General features: G+C 47.1%; 1 protein-coding gene across 1 annotated transcript in view; it reads left to right on the top strand.

The window, feature by feature from the left end:
• LOC138489347 (uncharacterized) overlaps positions 1-15,870 on the top strand; it is a 31,926-nt gene extending 16,056 nt beyond the window's left edge. Inside the window, exon 3 of the mRNA XM_069617065.1 lies at positions 14,420-15,870. Within this exon, the coding sequence (XP_069473166.1) occupies positions 14,425-15,372 (948 nt within the window). The 5' untranslated portion in view covers positions 14,420-14,424 and the 3' untranslated portion in view covers positions 15,373-15,870. The remainder of the gene's footprint in view (positions 1-14,419) is intronic.
• The last annotated feature ends 3,322 nt before the right edge of the window (positions 15,871-19,192 follow it).

The following is a 19,192-nucleotide window of genomic DNA, read 5'->3' as shown; positions in this document are numbered from 1 at the left end:
ACTTAGTTTAAGAAACTCAAACTTTACACATATCATACAATCAAATATAAGAAGAAAAGAAAATACAATGATATAACATTCATAAAACCTTCACCATTGTTGCATATAAAATTACAATAATAAAATAAATAAAATCAAACGTACCTAAAACATACGATAGTACCTTCTCAAGATCTCTTTCCTCCTTGACTCTTGATATAAGGATCATTAATCCCATTATGTACTTCATACAATACATTCATTATCGAGCTTTCCTCCCAAGGTTCATAAAATAGTTGCAGGTGTTGACTATGATAATTATTTCCCCCGAAGCAAGGTCTTGTCAGGTTAGCATTGCACGTGAGATCAGCTTCTTTCCTGTTTCTCATATCATGGGGCCCAACGTGGATTCAATTTTTAACCATATATTGTAAAGAGCAATAAACAAACGCATATTCCAGGTATTCGTACAATATAGCCAAAAGGACAATTCTCTAATGGTTTCTAAGTTGTGTACATATTTACCTATACACAACTGGATTGTACTGGTCATTGTTTGACATTCAGTTAGTAGATGTTTGGCTGTCTCCAATGTTTCGGCTAAATTGCACAGGCGACACACTCGCTCTTTAATGGGAATGTTTTCTCTGCTCCCCAAAATCATCCTAGTTGGTAATTGTTCCATTCTGAATAGGATGATAAAGCGTCTGAGCCTTTTAGCAGGGCAGATGTTCAAATACGCCTGTGGCTTCATGAAGGTGGATTGTCTGTATTTGACAAACTGGTAGCTCTTTAGCATACCCAAATGGGCGAAGTTCTCTAACCAGTCCCATAAAGTTTCCCAAGCGCGTTTTGGACTTCCTTCGAGTAGCTGACTCCTCTGAATCCAGCCTATATCTGCTAAGTACTTTGTCATCGATTCATATAATGGACAGGTGGTATGATTTTTGACCAATTCCTGATGGACCACCATCAATAGCGGGTTAGTACTTCCGCTGATCATCCTCAAAAAGAACCCAGCCCTCTTTTTTAATACTGTCGCTTTTAGAGATGGAAGTCCTAATTCTAGCCTTATTAGGGCCCTCGGGACCCCTGGAGGTAAACCCAAAATCCGGCGCCAGAATTTCCCTTCAATCATCTGAAGCCAAGCTAGGGCGAAAGAAAAAAGGGCCTCAAGGCCATATGTAATCATTGGGATAAGGACTTGAATGTAGAGGTGCCTTGTCCCCCAGAAGTGTAAAACCACCCTGCTTGCTCGTAAAGCTGGAAATCAGGGCAGTGACTTGCGCTGCTCTAATTATGCGTGATTGTCTGCATGCGCAATAGTCCCCGTTGGGCTCATTCTCAACTCCCAGATAGCGAAAAGAAGGTGCATATGATATGTTTATTTTACCCACCATAAGGTTAACACGGGAAACTATTTTACCAGTGAATCTCAACCCTTTTTTGTCTTCTCTAAATTTATGGTCAAGCCATTTGTGCTAGCATATTCCCATAGTGTGATCGTCAGAGCCCACTTATGGTGTTAACCAATATTACCAGATCATCAGCGTACGCTAGCACAGCGCAGGGGGCCTCACTGATTTTAGGTGGACAGTTATGAACTACTGCTATTGCCGCTGGTATGTCATACACATACAAGTTATTGATAAGTGGTGCCGTGACACACCTCTGCTTTATACCCCCCTATTTTGTAGCACCATTTCAGTCATATTGCCCTCCTGATCTAATTTAAGTCTGACCGTAGTGTTCTGGTGCAAAAGTCTGAGTTAATACAGGAGTCCCCCCGGGCAACCCATGGCTTCTAGTTTTAGCCACAACCAATCTCTAGGAATGGAATCAAGCGCAGCCTTAAAATCGATGTAAAGAGCATAAAGCGGAGGCTGCCCCCTACTAATCGATCTAGTGCGTAAGATGTCCAGCGCCATGAGATTGTGAGTGGCAGAGTAGTCCCGCCGGAACCCACTCTGGAATTTACATAGGATGTTCGCTTCGTCCACCCATTTCTATATTTCACTTAGCCATAGTGAGGCAAACAGCTTTCCTTTTGTATCCAACATAGATAATAGTCTATAATTGTTAGGATCTAATCGGTTTCCCTTTTTAAAAATTGGGATGAGGATTGCTGTTTGCCAAGAACAGTGTACCCTTCCCTGAGCCAAAATCATCTCAAACTGTATGGTTAGTAAACTGGCCCATAATTCTGGGTAGTTCTTAATTACAACATTAGCCAACCCATTTTGTCCCGGAGGTCTTGAGGACTTCAGTTCTTTTATTTTATTTAGGATTGCCCCATAAGAAACATCAAAGGGAGGACGTATCAGAGCTTTTCTCAATTACATGCTCTCAACTACATCGTCCCCTGAATTATGTCCTTCAAGAAATTTTACCCTTTCCGCCCCGCTAATCAGATTAACTAATTGACCTTTAACGTTACCCCTTGCCTCACTCAGGAGTGACCAAATACTGCGCACATTTTTAGAGCAGATAATCTGCACTACCCTTTGGTATGCGCAATTTCTTTCAACCTTTTTATGTTCTTTATGGTAGCTCTATATCTGTTTTTTAATTTTCCTCACCATATCACAATACTGTGACACTAGTAAGTACTTGACTCTGCATAGTTCAGTTCTAAGACCCCTCATAGCATCTCTTATCTCTTTGTTGAAGGGCAGCATGTTTCCTTCTGTTCTTACCATTAATCCCATATTGGCAACTGCATGTTTACTAGAAAATGTCAAAATCCACTCTTCGATTGCATTAATGGACATGGCATTGAAAACAGGGGAACTAGATGTATCCTTGGTGTCTAAGGCTTCAATTGCCGACCTTATATTCTTTTCCGACCAGCTAATTCTAGTCCCTGCATTATTAACATTTATTCTACCAATATTTGTTTGTACAGGGGCTCCCCTAGGAATGTTGAGGGAACACCGGAGTATCGCATGGTCGCTCCAATTATTAAAAATCACTTCCATGTCTGCGACTTGAAGCTGTATTATGGGGCACATAAATATATAGTCTAAGGTACAAGAAACTGCCGCGTTGTTCCAAGTATGTTTCCCAGGACAGTCACTAAGGGTGCGGCCATTAATCATTTCTAGTTCCCAGGAATCAAACAGTTGGATCTATCCTAGGCCCTCCACATCCAATCTCATTTAGCTCAGGGTTCTGAGAGGATCCCCCCTCGCCTGTCATATGACAATTGAAATCCTCCATTACTACTACCGCTGTGTTGCCAGATTTTATCATCCAAGATATCAATAAGTCATGGAGCGCATCTTGTATTTGTTCCCTTAATACTGCTCCTGAAGGATTATACAGACTTACCAGGAGGAATCTTTGGAAACTACATTCCTCTCCACAGTCCACCTCAACTGCAATAGGATTGTCTTCTTGATTAGTTTACCCTTCTGGAGACCAATGTGCTTGCCACCCCCATAAGTAATCCCCCATAGGGACAACCTCTTTCTCCCCTTTTTGCATATGATTGCTACACAACAAAACCATCTAGTATCAAAGAGTCCATTGCCCAAGTCTCTTGTAAACAAATGCACCTGTTTTGCTAAGAAATCAACAGAGCCCTCTTCTCAACAAATGGGCGAAGCCTCTGCAATTCCATGTAAGAAACTTAAGAGCTCAATGATTAGCTAAAACCCCGGAAGAGATTCCAACACTTGTACTTCAGCAAGTTCCAAATTCTTTCCTTCAGTCGATTTAAGGCATACTGATTCCAAAACTGGGGTTGCCATATCCTCTTGTGAAGAGCTAGGGTCAATCTTGTTTAAGTCCACATCAATGTCAACGTCTACTGCCATCAATTCATCTTTATACTTTCTGATCAACTGCGCTGTGGATAAAAAAGTACAATGTTGAGCAGAGACATTGGGGTTGCGGGCTTTCAGCGGCTCAACAAATAAGTTATCAGATTTCAAAACTCGAAGTTGTGGCACAGAGTTGAATCTGATTAATAATTCAGATCGCCCTAGCCAGCTGTTTTTGCCACTCTGGTATAGATTGTTTATCAGGCAAACACGATTATCTGACGGATCCTTACGATCTTCTCCCAATTTAGGAGATATAGACATGCTTTTTTAGAGCATGTATCAAATGTTGTCAAGGCTCCCGCTGGGGAGGGCGGAGTGCTTAGTTTTTTTACTCGTTAATACCTTCCTCGCCAATCTACGCTGCTTCCGTGAGAAGAATACTTGAGGACTTTGTTCTAGATCTGAGTTGATCTCGTTGCCTTGTTGATCATCGCTTCCTTCCACAATATGGGTAGTTTCAGAGGGATTAACTTCGGCCTCCTCAATGTCTTGCTGATCTTCGCTTCCTCCCACAATGTGAATTGCTTCGGAGGGATTAACTTCGGCCTCCTCTCGTTCTAAGCCCTTCTGTTCCTGGGCCATGGTAAGAGTATTAGTATTTGCCAAGATACGTCCAGACATTTGCAGGAGGACCTTAAGTGCAAATTGTAGCTAAGCAACAGAGGACTGTAACTCGGCAATCTCATTTGCCCCAGGGTACAGACAGTCAGGCTCTTCTGCCTCTTTATCATATACATCCTCCATGGAAGTCATTTCTAAGTTAGGGGTGGCTGACATTTGTCTATTGCTCCCAATAGGGTTAAGTAGACCAGGCGGAACACTTGTATTACTTTCATTATGAGGCAGGGTGTCGCTTCCCACCGTCAACGGTATTTGCGATGACCTCCCTCTCTGAATGTTTAAACACAATTCTAATAGGGAGTTATTGTCAATATCATCGAAATTAGTTGAATTCATTAGAGTACTGCCACTGGGGGCTGGGACTACTGTTTCCTCAATTGTTGTTGAGTTAATTTCAGGGTGTGGATTCACAGGAAAAAACCCAGTAATTACACCTTGTTCAGCAGAAATGGAGTTCTTAGCTTTCTTTTTGGATTTAGATTTATTCTCCATCGTTTGCATCTCCGCGTTATCCTTGCTGGGTTGTTTCTTTGTTTTACGCAAGTTGTATTTAGATTGTGTAGCCCTTTTCCCGTGGGGCATTTCAGTATGAGCAATAGATGCCGTATCCAGCTAATCCTCTTCTATTCTTTAGTATAATACTTTCCACCTGTTATTGTTGTGACTAGCTCAGCAGCTACTGAAAAACAAGGCTAATGATCCGATTTAGTGCAGGCTCTCAGAGAAAAATACCCCACGGTCTCCTGCAGGCCACCTACTTGTTTTGCTCCGCACACAAATTACAATTTACTTATACGGCAGCAGCAATTAGTCTTAGGTGGATTTCACCTGCCTGTACAGGATCAAAGGTCTGCAGTCTCCTGTTCACGTTGCTTGTGCTCTTGGTTATAGACCAATTTACAGCAGCCACCGCCCAAATCCAGTATTGAATGATCGGTCAGATGGATCCCAATGCTGCACCCTTACTATCTCCAAGTGTCACCCCCAAAGCGCTCCTGCTCCCAGTCTCCAATCCGAGATAGTGGTCGAATAGCGTTATCAAGTCTGGGAGAAGGTTCACAAAAAGGAAACGGCCGTTATGAAGCCATCGATCAATGGGGGTGAAGTCAAAAAGACAGCTGATAGCTGATCACACTCGTAGTGCAGCTCACCCCCCCTCTCCCTATCTTATTCCTTCACTGCTCGCCACTCTTCCCTCCATGCATTCACCTATCAAACCTGCACCGGCGCCGCCAGAGGAACCTGCCGCTTTTATCGACTGCAAAGATATCGGCCGACGGCTGCAAGCAACAGCCGCCCGCTCTCACCTCCTCACTACTGGCAGCAAGGGCTCAGTAAGGCGTTCAGCCAAATGGACGGTTGCAGCCTTGGTAGTGCTGGGGATGTCCAAACTTTCCGGCTCTCAGCTCCCGGCTCCCAGCACTGGCTCCAGTGATTCGCTCGCTCGCACACTCCCGAAGGGAAATTCGAAAAAAGGACATTAGCACGTCAAACCGCACCAGAGAAAGTGGAAGTGAGAATCTCACGCACACATTACTGGCCGCCTTCCGACGTGATACTCTGCTTTTTCAACCATGTTGCATGTGCCATTTAAACTAACATGGTTGACACTGTTTCAATTTTATTGGCCTGTTAGTCCAGAGGACCTTATTCACACAGTGTATTAGGGGGGACAGCCTGCGCAGGATGTCATTCCCTAGTAGACAGGGTGTGCCCTCTGGAATCACGACTATGACGGGGTGTTTCACTTTCTGTCGCCCAATTTCTATTTCCAAATCCGCTCTCCCCTCGACAGGAATTTAATTCCCGTCGAAGTTTTGGAGTCGTCCAGGAATTTAGCTGATCAATGGCCCTTTTTGACAGAAGAGTAGTTTGGGATCCAGTGTCCACCAGCGCTGCAAATGTACATTGCACTTGGACCGGGGCATAACATCTACCCTCTTTCTCCTCCAATGGGCAAAGGTAATGTGCATTCCGGGCAAGCTGGGTGGTCAATTTCTTTATTTTAGACTCCGACACAGGGGTAGTTTGGGCATAATCCTGTGTTGGAGTTTGGGAATCTGAAAGAAAACTTGATATTCTGATATTTGGGGAGTTTTAGGCTCCCCTTTTTCTGATTCTGGGCTGCCCCCTCCCCCTTTTTTGGAGGCCGTCACCAGAATTGATTCGGGAAGTTTGGGAACCCTCTTTTAATGCTTGATTCCCTGGATGCTCATTCTGGGGTTCCAGGATGGGCGACTCTGAATCGGTTCCCACGTCCACCCAGTATTCATTTAGATCTCTTGGGACCCATTTTTCTTTGGGAGGAGTTCCCCCCGTCCCTGAAGGAGAAGATTTTTTCCCCAGAATCCTGTAAGGATTCTTTCCCCTCAAACTAGAGGACACCAACTTCCTCCCCAAAATGGGCCTTTTTGAGCTGTTTATTTCTCCTACCCACCCTCTGTTCCCTGTGTTGCAGATTTTCAGGGGCAGGAGATTTTCTTTCTCCGGTTCCTGGGTGTTGAGGGGCTTTTCACGAGTGGGGAAGGAAATTTCCTCTAGGGCTTTACACCCTCCTTCCCCCGTGCCGCCTCCTCTGGAACCAGTGAGTTATCAGGGTCCTCTTCCCGTTATTGTTCTGGGGTGCCAGACCCTTGGTTTGTGGGGTACTGAGCTGCCATGTTTGTCTCAGGGTTCTGTTGAGCTCTCAACATGCGACCCAGATCCTGGGTAAGGTTCTGGACCTGGTGCTCCAGTTGGGACACCCGTTCCGGCTGGTACGGGGGTCTCTGTTAAAATCTAGGTGAGTCACGGGAAGGGTAACTATCCCTTTTCCCGTAGTGCCCTGGATATTGTGGATTTTGGTAACCCTCCACCCTTGGCCTCCCCTCTCCAGGATTGGGTTGTCTGGTTTCCTGAAAGCGGGCAAAGAAAGGAGGGTTGTCCTGCGGGTTGGGGTTTTGTGAATATGGTGGGAAGAAACTTAACCCAGCATTTGGGGGATTACTGCCCCCCTGAGGGAAGTTAGGACGGAACTTTCCTGGGGCAGTACTTACCTGATTTGATCCCCCCTTGGGCTAGGGGAGTCCATACATACCCCAAGATAGGCTGGTTGCCCTTGTACCTGGGAGTTATATAATCAGTGGAGTTGGGGGGTCCCTTTGGTGGGATTACCTCCCTGACCGCCTGTTTATGATCGGCCCGAAGGCCTTCTGGGTCTTTGATTTTGCTGATTTTGTGTAGGTACATTTTTAGACTCCCCCATCTCTAGGTCTAGAATGGGGGCAACCTTCACATCCGCTTCACCTCTGCTGCCTTAGCAGCAGCAGGGGTGTTGGCTGGTTTGGGGTTTTTGGCCAGATTTTTATTTTCGCCAGGTTTTTGGACTTCATAAATACGGGTCGCCTGCTCTATGACCCAGTCCAGAGATCTTTTATCGTGAAGTCCCTCACCAGCTGGGTCCTAATATACTTTGGGAGCGCATGAAAGAAGGTGGTTATAAACTCCCTGCTATCCGTGCGCGCCCTGCCAGTGGTTTGTGCAACGGCGCGTTTTAGCTCCTGCACAAATTCTGGTGGGGCCTGATCTTCCCGGCACTGCAGATTGTAGGCCGCTTTGCGAGCCTCTTGGGGGTTTCTGTGGGCAGAAAGTGTTTCAAGAAGGCCGTCCTGTAGGTGGACCATCTTGAATGGTTCTGGTCTTCCATTCCAGCTAGGAAGCTGGAGTACTCGGGAGAGAAGGTCCATTTAACATACTCTATGCAGTTCTGGTTGTCTTTCAGATGAAGTGTCCATCATTTGCTCATAGAGTTACAGGTTTTCCCAGACAGAATATTTTGCGTTTCTGTGGTATGGGGTTATGAAACTCCTAATGGGGTCTTTTGTCATAACTCTCTTGAGTTTATTTGCCTTCTTTTGCTTAGTCACCCAAGTCCACTCACCCTTAGACTCAGAGGCGCTGCTACTTGAGGTCCCCTCATGATCATCTAGGCGCTCCCTGATTTTGTGCGCTTGAGAGTGGCTCGCAGAATGGTGGGGCATAGTTTCTTCACTCCTGCGGTGCACAGGAGAGTATCCCCCCCCCCACTGCCCTGATGAGGTGGTGATCTTCAGGATGCTCTTGTGGAGCCTCTTTTCCTGTTGTTCTTTTGCAAATTGAACCAACTGGCCCCTTTGGAGGTAGTGCTCCTGTATGTCTGATTCTCTGACTCTCTCCTCTTAGGAGGTTTCCTGGTCAGAGACATCAGGCTTTATATTTTTGTACCTGCATAGGGATGCCTTCCTATCAATTTCTGGGGGGCCCTGACCTATCCGCTCTATTATGCTTGGCCTGTTAAATTCTGAGGAAAAACAAAGATGTTCCCAGTCTCACTGCGCCAAGAAATTATAATTAGTTGTTTGTGCAAAGAAAAGCCTTTATTGTTTGTGCGAAGAGAAGCCTGACAGGTGTTTCAAGCTGTGTACAGCTTTTCATCAGAGGCTTAGGTTGCAGCAATAAGAACTCCACATTTAGAGCAGGACAATGCCAGATACAGTTCTCAAAATGCCTCGCAGTTGCAGAAAGCTCAATGACCGCTTGTTTCAGTCTACTCGTGTTACCATTGCACAATAAAGGCTTTTCTTTGCACAAACAACTAATTATAATTTCTTGGCGCAGTGAGACTGAGAACATCTTTGTTTTTCCTCAACTATTCCTGTGGATGTGTATTGGCAGTACACCCACACCGCCCAGATACCCGCAGCCTTGATGTTTATTTTCTTAATCACTGTATAAGCGCTGTGGACTCGTGACTTTTTCTGCCATAACTTTGTTCCTGTTAAATTCTGATAGCCTCATGGTTTCCGGCTCATGTGAACCTGTAGCCATGAAGTCAGCAGTGCGTACAGGATTGTGTGTGAGTCCCTTAGTATAGAGGTCATCATACTATGATCAGGGGTTGCCCTGTCCCCCTCTACCTGTTCGGGTCCCTCCAGTTTGTATTAAATCTAGCGCCATCTTTCTCCAACCTCGCTAGTTTTTCTTTTCCAGCCCCTATCTCTTGATAATAGGCAAAGATCTGCTTTGTTCGGCAATCGGGGTTCTACTGGCCTCTATGACCCGCTCTTGCGCTGCCACTTGTTTGTGGAGCCCATCATTCTCTTCACAGAGTGCCTTGTTATCTCTATGTGCTGCCTGTAGAGTTACGGCACCCTGAGCCAATTTTTGTTGTAGGAGACTCACCTCCTGAGTTTGTGCATCTTTGGTTTGGGTGCTCTCTTCCAGAGTACCTTCTACCCGTCTGTCTGGCGTGCTCCAGTAGATTCCCATATTCTATTTTGAGTTCATTTAGTTTTTGGAGCCTAACTCACTTCCCTGTAACTCTGTTTTTAACATGCTTACTTCCTGGCATAGGGCGTCTTTCTCCTAATTTAGGGTGCCTCTCTGTTCAGCCAGGTCATCCCTTTGTTGCTTGATGGTATTTAATATTTGGCGCTCCTGATCAAATTCTGCTTGAGAGTGGAGGTCTCTCATAATTAATTTATTATTTTCCTCTTTCGACCTGATCTTGCAACATGGTTATTTGTCCTGACAGACTGTTATAGAACTATTGTTGAGTCAGCTTCTGTTGACTCTCTTCCAGGGAGTCAACCTTTTCCTGATGCTCTAGTCTTAATGCGTCTAATTGGGCCTCTTAGTCTACATTATTCTGTTGTTGGAGGACCAAGTCCTCTTAATTGTTTTATGTAATTTCCAGATTCTACCTCCAACTTGTGGCTTTTTTGATTTAATAGTTCAGATTGATTCTGCGCTAGAGCTGTGTTTTCCTCATGCTTTTCCTGCATCACTCCCATGTGGAGATACATGTAGGCCGCGATTCTGACAATTTTAATTTGCTCCTCTTTAATTTTTGGGGTCATATATAATTCTCTCAAAGCTTGATGTAATAGGCCACCATCCTGCCATGTGTCCAGGTTCATGGCGGTGACGGGTTGTTATTTCTTGTAGCCAGACTTTTTCATCCTGTTCTGGCCATTCACCTCTGACAAATAGCTTGTACAGAAGATGCTCCCTAGCCATATTGATTTCTACTGAAACAGTCATTTTGGAAATGTTATTTCTTTATTAATGTATTTATTTATGTAATGGTAACCTGTATTCTGTTGCTTTTCTGTCTATTTTTGGGTTGATTTTAGTTTTACTTTTAGATCCAGGCCTGGTACTTGGAGTATTTGCTTTTGGGAGGCGCTTGTACAGGTAACCCAGTATTCCAACCACACAAAGTATCACTACCCTGCAGGTTAGTCTGCTGTGTTAGACTGCCACGGGTGGCAAACAAACTCAAATCCCGGCTAACGAGCCCCCAAGTTTGTTAAGGATTTCAATCAGGCGGCACACACCTTGGTCTCAGCTTAGTAGGTAGCGCACAACTGAGATGCCTTTCTCCTTATTTTATGCAAATTCAATTTGAGATGGTACACAACTCATATCGCACCCCTTTTTCAAATACCCCGGGTCACAATGGACCATGAACTAGGCCGGTTGGTGAAAATACAATATTTTATTTATTTTTAAAATTCAAAAGAAATCCTACCATTTTTAATATGGGGCAGCAATCACCAATGGGGTGATAATTACAATAGAAATGTAAGCAATGCACTTGGTTACCCTTCTCCTAGAACATATACACCGAACAATTGAATAGGAGCACTTTTTGATTTAGGAAAGATAGCACCCAAGTTGAGGTTTCCCCCTGCACTGGTCCCTCGACCCACAATTGATACAATTCTGAGTGGATAGAAAGAAGCAGCAGGTAGTCAGGAATAAGAGGCAGAATCCGACCTTCCCTCACAAAAGAAGAGGGGAAAACGGATTTTGAACCCTTTGCAATGTTATGAAATGACACTCGAAATGGACGAATAATAATTAATGTGCGGTTAAATGTGTGAGGCAAATATGATTTCTCACCACAACAGGAATGCATAAACACTAGCAACCACAATGCAATGGGTCAACAAGGAGCATGCAATTCGAAAATGAGTGGAAAGTTAAAAAAGCTGCAGCCAAATGACACGTTGAAAAGTTGCAATTTTCTCAATACTCAATTCCCGCTTTAAATTACCCAAACGGTTTTTAATAAAAACAGGTGAAATACTCTGATTTGGAGTGTGGTTTTTGGGCTGGGGGAAAGATGTATATCCCAGGGACAATATTGAATTGAGAGAGATATGGAAGGTAGAGTGAGGTTCGTTTTTAGGAAAATAGAGCAGTTAAAACTTCGGTTTTGCAAGAAAGGAAAATGTTACTTACACTAAATTATCTAGGCTATATTGTTAAAGAGGAACACAGTAAGCTCCAAGGTTGATTCGCAAGGCCAACCTTGTCCCTCCAGTGCTCAACCCCTAATAATAAAATATATGGAAATTAGTTTGATTACTCCAAATATAAGTATGGGCTTATAATTTACACCAGACAAAAGAGATGGCACTATCACTTAAACATTAAGGACAGGATATGAGGATAATTCTAACAATTACAACAAGTTACCAGTGTATACATATGACTACTTAGAGAGTGGGATAAGGACAAAGGCAAGACAAGATAGGCTGTGTTTCTAGGGGTAGGGGTGGGGGTTATACTTGCAGGCCACTTTTTGGTTTTGGGATTTTTGGACAGTCAACAGGGTCTGGTCACCACACAGCGGCGCGCCTGGCAAGTCATCTGGGCTGGGTCCGGTCATCGGGTAGCGAACAGCGGAGCAATTCTGGTCACTGGAGGGCACAGGTCCCACTGAATGAAGTTAGTGGGCAGAAAGCCAGGCTTGTTCAGGATGCTGCCCAAAAAAAATACCACAGCTCTTTCACTTTTGTTATTTGGGATTTTAGTGGGATTTCAGAATTGAGGCCTTGCTGGAATAGGATCAGCAATGCTTGGGTTTACAGTGGGTTCTGGAGTAGGGTCAGCAATGCTTTGGCCTTGAAGTTGGATCTGGAGTCCGGTAAGGTGAAGGTAGAAGATCAGGAACGCAGCACAGGAATTCAGGAGCGGGTGTGTGTGTCAAGAGTCCTGTTAGGGACTCTTATTTATAATGCATAGTGACATCATAGAAGTTTATGGCTGGGCAGGCTTAGCTAAACACACCTCTAACCCACTGAATTGGTCAGGGGTGCTAGTCCCCGCCTCGCTCTCAGCTGGTTGGATTTCAAGAGAATTATGTCAGATTTATGATGTGAGTTTTACAATGTCCAAAACCTCCCACAGTTACTCCAGCTAAAATCCAGTTTCGCCCTAAATGGCACATTTATACAGTGGAAACATCTAAACAAGTTATATAAACATATTTTATGCAGATCATTGCAGTCCAACTCTGCAATCTGTGAGGCATTGTTTTGTACTTCCACCAGTTTTTCCGCGCTTTTCAGTGGGAATTCTATTACTTAAATTTCTATAACTTTATACATGGGTGTGGATTATCATTAGGCATGTTTGTATTACAATTCGCAATGGCATCATGGATACTTTCCTTACAATACCCAATTCTCTGCCATTTCTATTCCCAAGGGGTCAGAGGATGCTACAATGTCTTAAATTATAACCCACAAAATCACATTTAAACAGTGACATTTTCACATTTTTGCAAAGTCGTGCTGCAGAGATAAAAGCCTTCAAAGTTTTATTAATAACATAGTCTTTGGAAGCAAATGGGCATCCGTTGTCCTGCACTGGACCATTTTTTTTTCCTCTTCAGCTACCAACTGTCATTTCCTCCAGAGGAAGGTGGGGGTTTCCCAGTTTGATTGAAAGTGTATTGCTCCTTCTCCACTTCGGTCAACCATGTCCTGGAAATTCCATTGTAGAGGGCTCAGCCCAGACTAGATTCTGTCCAACCTAGTAATTATCACTGGAGTGTTAGTATTAGTATCTACTGAGAGTGCCCTTTGGGTTCTGTCATCCTCTCAGCAGGAACCTGCTTTTGGGCTGACCTCCCCCCATGCAGCCACTACAGTTTGGTTTATGTATTTATTTATTTATGTATTTATTTAGGTTCAGAATTGGAAGACAACCTGCTAAATGGAACCATTTCATACATTGTATTTTCACAGCACAATCCCCATTCACATTGCTAGGCCAGAAGAAGGTTTTGCTTAACATAATACTCAAACAAGCATTTTCCTTCTTAAGTTTGCAAAGCCCATTTTTACACATGTAGTGCAAGCTGCTAGCACTTTGCTTTCAAATTCGGTTTTGACTTTCCATCTGGATTTCCACACTGTTCTGCAGCCACAGTTATTTTCTTGTAAGCAGTCGTTTATTTGAAATACAGCGGCACTGAAATTGACATAGCCCAGGTAGCTGGAGTTTCTTTGAACTGCTGATCTTTGACACTTCATAACTAAAAAATGAACGTGTTTCCCGTGCGGGTAAAAGTGAAGTTTCTTAGTTGATTTTACTCAGATCTGGTTTGACAGAGCCTGTCATTCAGGGGTCATGCTTGTTCTTGCTGAAGCACAATGGGGATATGAATGGGCATGGCAGGGCTTTATTAATAAAATATTGTGATAAGGAATCGGGGGGAAAAAGGGCATCAGAGCGGCATCATTTTTAGGTAAAATACCTCCTTTTCAATGGGGACTTTGAGCTGGCAGCAAAGCAGTGCTGCTTTTGCACTCTTTCTTTTGTATATGTAAGAACACACTGACAGGCTTCCTCAGTGTTCCCCCTGGTTCCATCCTTCCCAATATGTGCTTGGCAAGATGGTGCAGCCCCCTTTTTGTCGCTGCAAAACTCAGTTTTGATGTGAGGCAGTGTTACGCACAGGAGCCAGTGCAGCCATTTTGCTTTCTGTTGATGGGTCAAAGTAGCCCACAAAATGCCATGCTTGTTTGTGCATGTGTGTTGCTTGCACTGACCCGTGTGTTCTGGTAGATGATGATGGTTATGACGTTTCACAGTGCCACTCATGTGCATTTGCTTTGTGTCTGGCAGACATTTGTTCGGTACCCTGATGCTTGTGTTCAATGTCTCCCTTTCTATAGCGCTGATGGAGGAAGAGGGCGGAAACGGCGCTGTGGAGCTTAGCAGCGGGGATGCCTCCACCAGGCATAGACGCAAGGCCCAGTCACCCTCCCAGGGTACGACATCTTCAGAGAGCGAGGGGACTGGTGCCGCGTCCGCCACTACAGCCGCAGCTGCTCAGCGGATGCCCAAGAAGGCAAGGTTGGACGTGGGCTCCTCGCCAGCGGAAGGGGCAGGTGAGCCCCCACAGGGGCAGGACAATGCAGAAGACAGTGCGGAGGCATCCAGGATGGTGGTGGTTGATCAGGAGGACGAGGCCGCATCAGACCCGCACATGGGGCCTGGAGGTGGTGATGCCACTAGTGCAAGTGGTGCAGTCCAGGGCCTGGGCCAGGAGGCAGCACAAGTCACTGCGGAGGGGCCTGTGGCCGATCCTGTCCCTGATCTGTCTTCCGGACCAGATGCCACCAGGGCCCCCTGTGGACCTGCCCCAACCACCGTGGCCAGGCTGGTTGAGATCCAATCCCTGCCACAGTCGGGAGTTGGAGGTTCAGCAGAGGTGGTCACCATAGCAACAGGACCCCTGGCAACGGAGGTTGTGCAGGCACCTCCAAGCAGGGCACATGCACGACGGCCCCAGTGGTTGGTATCTTCCTGGAGGCAGTCGTGGTGGCACAGGCAGATGGCATCAAGGCGGCGGCAGCAACAGGCACGACGTAGGAGGCGCCAGGACTCGGGGCCAACAACATCACAGGAGCAGCCATCGGCCAAAGGGCAGGAGGACCCAGGACAACGTGTGTCTTCTGTGTGGCAGCGGATGGGCCAGCAAATAGTTGCAGAGCGGCAGCAGGCAGAGAGGGCACGGCTCGCCATGGTCAGGGCAGAAAACTCAATGCGGCGAGCATTGAGGCGGGCAGAGTTCCTCGAGGAGATTCGCAGGAAGTTGATGGAGAGCATGGCGGCATCTCTGTGAGCCCTTGACAGAGTACAGTCCCGCCTTCGGGCAAAGGACTCATAGTTTGATGATGCACAGGCTAAAACTAGCCCGCCGCCATTGTAAATAGTTCTTTAGGGTTAGGTTTCCTTTCTTTTTCTTTTTTCTTTGGAGTCCATAGACATTGCTCCACTTTTTGTATATAGTTGTATTTTTATAGTTTTTTTTTAAAGTTTCACTTTGTTTTGGGATCATGGACCCTTCAAACTTTCCTTGTACATAGTTGGAGTATTGTGGATTTTGTCAAAGTTCTTTTTACCCATGGAGGAATGTTTTTTTTTTTTTGGTTTACCGTTTGGATGTGTATTTTATTTACTTAGGACAAGGACCAGTTTAAGGATTAGTTTATTTTTTTTGGATTTCTTGTATCTTTGGATTTTGCATTTCATTTCAATTTACATTCATTTCTTTTTCATTGTCATGTTTGCTTTTCCTTTGGTCAATTTCATTTTTTTAATACATTTCAAAGAAATCATATGTTTGTGTTGTCTGCTCTCATTTGTTTGGTGTATGTGTCAGTCGTCATTGCCTCAGTCATGTGTCACTGCTGTGTGGCCATGTTGGGCATGTCTTTGAGTGCATGCATGTGTGCTTCTGTGAATGACATGCCATGGGGCCTGTGCTGGGAAGTGGGGACAATGGATGGGTGTGGAGTTGCACTGTGGGGGTGCAGCGTGGGGTGGCATTTGGGTGTACATTTGCTACATGAATGTATGTTATGACAATGTGTTGGTTGGGGCGCCATGAGTCGGGGCCTGCTTGCAGGTTGCCGTCACTGGTGGGTGTGGGGGTGTCATAAGTCTGGGCCTACCTGCAGGTTGCCGTCACTGGTGGGGTTGGGGGGGGTCATGAGTCTGGGGCTACCTGCAGGTTGCGTTACTGGTGGGGGTGGAGGGTCATGAGTCGGGGCCTGCCTGCAAGTTGCCGTTACTGGTGTGGGTGGGGGGGGGGTCATGAGTCTGGGCCTACCTGCAGGTTGCGTCACTGGTGTGGGTGGGGGGGTCATAAGTCTGGGCCTACCTGCAGGTTGCCGTCACTGGTAGGGGTGGAGGGTCATGAGTCGGGGCCTGCCTGCAGGTTGCCGTTACTGGTGGGGGGGGGGGGGTCATGAGTCGGGGCCTGCCTGCATGTTGCCGTCACTGGTGGGGTTGAGGGGGGTCATGAGTCTGGGCCTACCTGCAGGTTTTGCGTTACTGGTGTGGGTGGGGGGGTCATGAGTCGGGCCTACTTGCAGGTTGCCGTCACTGGTGGGGGGGGTCATGAGTCGGGCCTGCCTGCAGGTTGCCGTCACTGGTAGGGGTGGGGGGGGGTCATGAGTCGGGCGTGCCTGCAGGTTGCCGTCAGTGGTGTGGGTGGGGCGTCATGAGTCTGGGCCTGCTTGCAGGTTACCGTCACTGGTGGGGGGTCATGAGTCAGGGCCTGCATGTAGTGTTTGCTGCCATGTGGGCTGCCTGTGGGGCATGGTCAGGGGTGTTGGGCTGCGGGGCATTGTCCGGGGTGTAGGGCTGCCTGTGGGGTATGGCAGGGGTGTAGGGGGGTCCCCTGTGTTGTGGGCTACCTGCGGGCCATGGGGAGGGGCCACCCCACAGAAAAATCGTGTTAAGCGCACTCGCATACCCCGGAATACACGTACCCCGCTTGCACCGGCTAAATTGCGTGTAAAGTGCACTTGTGTACACCGGAATACACGTACCCCGCTCGCGCCAGCCAAATCCTGTGTAAAGTGCACTAGCATGCCCCTGAATACATGTATCCCGCTCACGCCGGCCAAATCGCGTGTAAAGCACACTCGCGTACCCCTGAATACATGTACCCCGCTCGCATTGGCCAAATCACATGTAAAGCGCACTTGCGTACCCCAGAATACACATACCCCGCTCACGCCGGCCAAATCGCGTGTATAGCGCAATCACGTACCCCGCTCGTGCCGGCCAAATCGTGTGTATAGCGCACCCGCGTACACCCAGAAATCACATACCCACTTGGTAAGGCCCTCGCGTGCTGCCATCAGCCGCGCCCACCCCCAGCAGACAGCCCACACCACAGGGGGCACCACTACACCCCTGACCACGCCCTGCAGGCAGCCCACACCAAAGGGGACCCCCTGACCATGCCCCGCAGGCAGGCCAACACCACAGGGGCTCCCCCTACACCCCTGCCATGCCCCACAGGCAGCCCACACCACAGGGGCTCCCCCTACACCCCTGCCTTGCCCCGCAGGCAGCCCAATACCCCTGACCATGCCCCACAGGCAGCCCACACCACAGGGGACCCCCTACACCCCTGCCATGTCCAGCAGGCACCCCTACACCCCTGAACATGCCCAACAGGCAGCCCTACACCCCTGAACATGCCCGACAGGCAGCCCAACACCCCTGACCATGCCCCGCAGGCAGCCCTACACCCCTGACCATGCACCCTACGCCCCTGACCATGCCCCACAAGCAGCCCACACCACAGGGGACCCCCCTCCACACCTGCCATGCCCCACAGGCAGCCCACACCACATGGGACACCCCCCCCAACACCTATCACCGCATGCGCAGCCCTTTCCATGCGATTTGGCTGGCGTGAGCGGGGTACACGTATTTGCGGGGTTACAGAAGGCCCTTTTCACATGATTTGGCTTGCGCAAGCAGGGTATGCGTAATCAAGGGGGTGCGTGGGTACATTTTCACGCGTTTTGGCTGGTGAGAACGGGGTATGCGTATTCAAGGGGGTGCGCAGGTGATTTTCACGCGATTTTGCTGGCGCAAACCTGGAACAAAATTTTGCTGGGTTTCGCAAGGCCTTTCGCGCAATTTTGGCTGCCGCGAGCGGGGTAAGCGCTGTTTTTCACACAAATACGGTGTAGGGGAGCTGTATGCTGTTCCAGGGTTAGCGCGTCCCTTTGTGCCGCATTGGGGATTTCAATGGCTTTTTCTGGAACAAGGGGCGTTCTTGGGGCCGTTACTGGCGCTGCTGGATTTTCGCTGCACCACGGCTGCAAATGGCGCAGGTAATCCATGAATACACGGTGCGCCATAATGCTGTTTTGCGCTGCGTCTGGCGCACGCGTGGTGCACGCTCCCTCTCTGCGCCAGGCGTGTGCGCTACTTATGCACTGATTTCTATGAATTGACTTGATTAATTGTTCTTTACAAATCAAAGGCATGTGGAAAAGATCCTTTAGGCACGTAAGGGGAGGTTTCAATTTGTGGGGCTCTTTCACTTAACTTTGAGGTATCTCTCACCTTTTTTATTGGATTCCTTCGTTGGACTCCCTATTTCTTCCAGGTCCAGCTTAATCTAAAGCCTCTGTGGAAGAGTGGTTCTGTACCTTTATACTCTGCTTTAAGAGTACAAGACTTCTAAGGCAGGGGCCTCCAAGGATGGATTTATCCTCCCTGTTCATTGTGTGGCTAGGTTGGGGGAAGTTTTCCACCATTGAAACCATTTTGTCTAGGCGGGTGTCTTTTTCAACCCGTTCCTCCAGATTTCTAAAATGGAAGTTGTCTTTGTTCTAATCAAATTCCTGAGGGGGGGGGGGGGGGGGGTGTGTGTGTGTGTGTGTGTGTGTGTGTGTGTGTGTGTGGCTGTGGCTGTGGCTGTGGCTGCAGACGATGTATATGCCTATCTCTGAGCTTGGACTAGTGCAGACTGTCATGTAAATGGTCATGTACGGAGAATATGTATGAACTCTTTTGTGTGGTACCGCTCCCTAGGTGATTCGGGAGTTATTACCAAGCCATCCACTGCTCATCGAATTGCTGAATGTAGCTGGGTGTGTGATTAGAGACTGGGGTGAACCTCAGCCTTT

The sequence above is a fragment of the Ambystoma mexicanum genome, chromosome 9, assembly GCF_040938575.1.
Source record: "Ambystoma mexicanum isolate Mex_15411 chromosome 9, UKY_AmexF1_1, whole genome shotgun sequence".
In the NCBI taxonomy this organism is placed as follows: domain Eukaryota; kingdom Metazoa; phylum Chordata; class Amphibia; order Caudata; family Ambystomatidae; genus Ambystoma; species Ambystoma mexicanum.
This window is presented reverse-complemented; position numbering and strand designations above follow the sequence as displayed.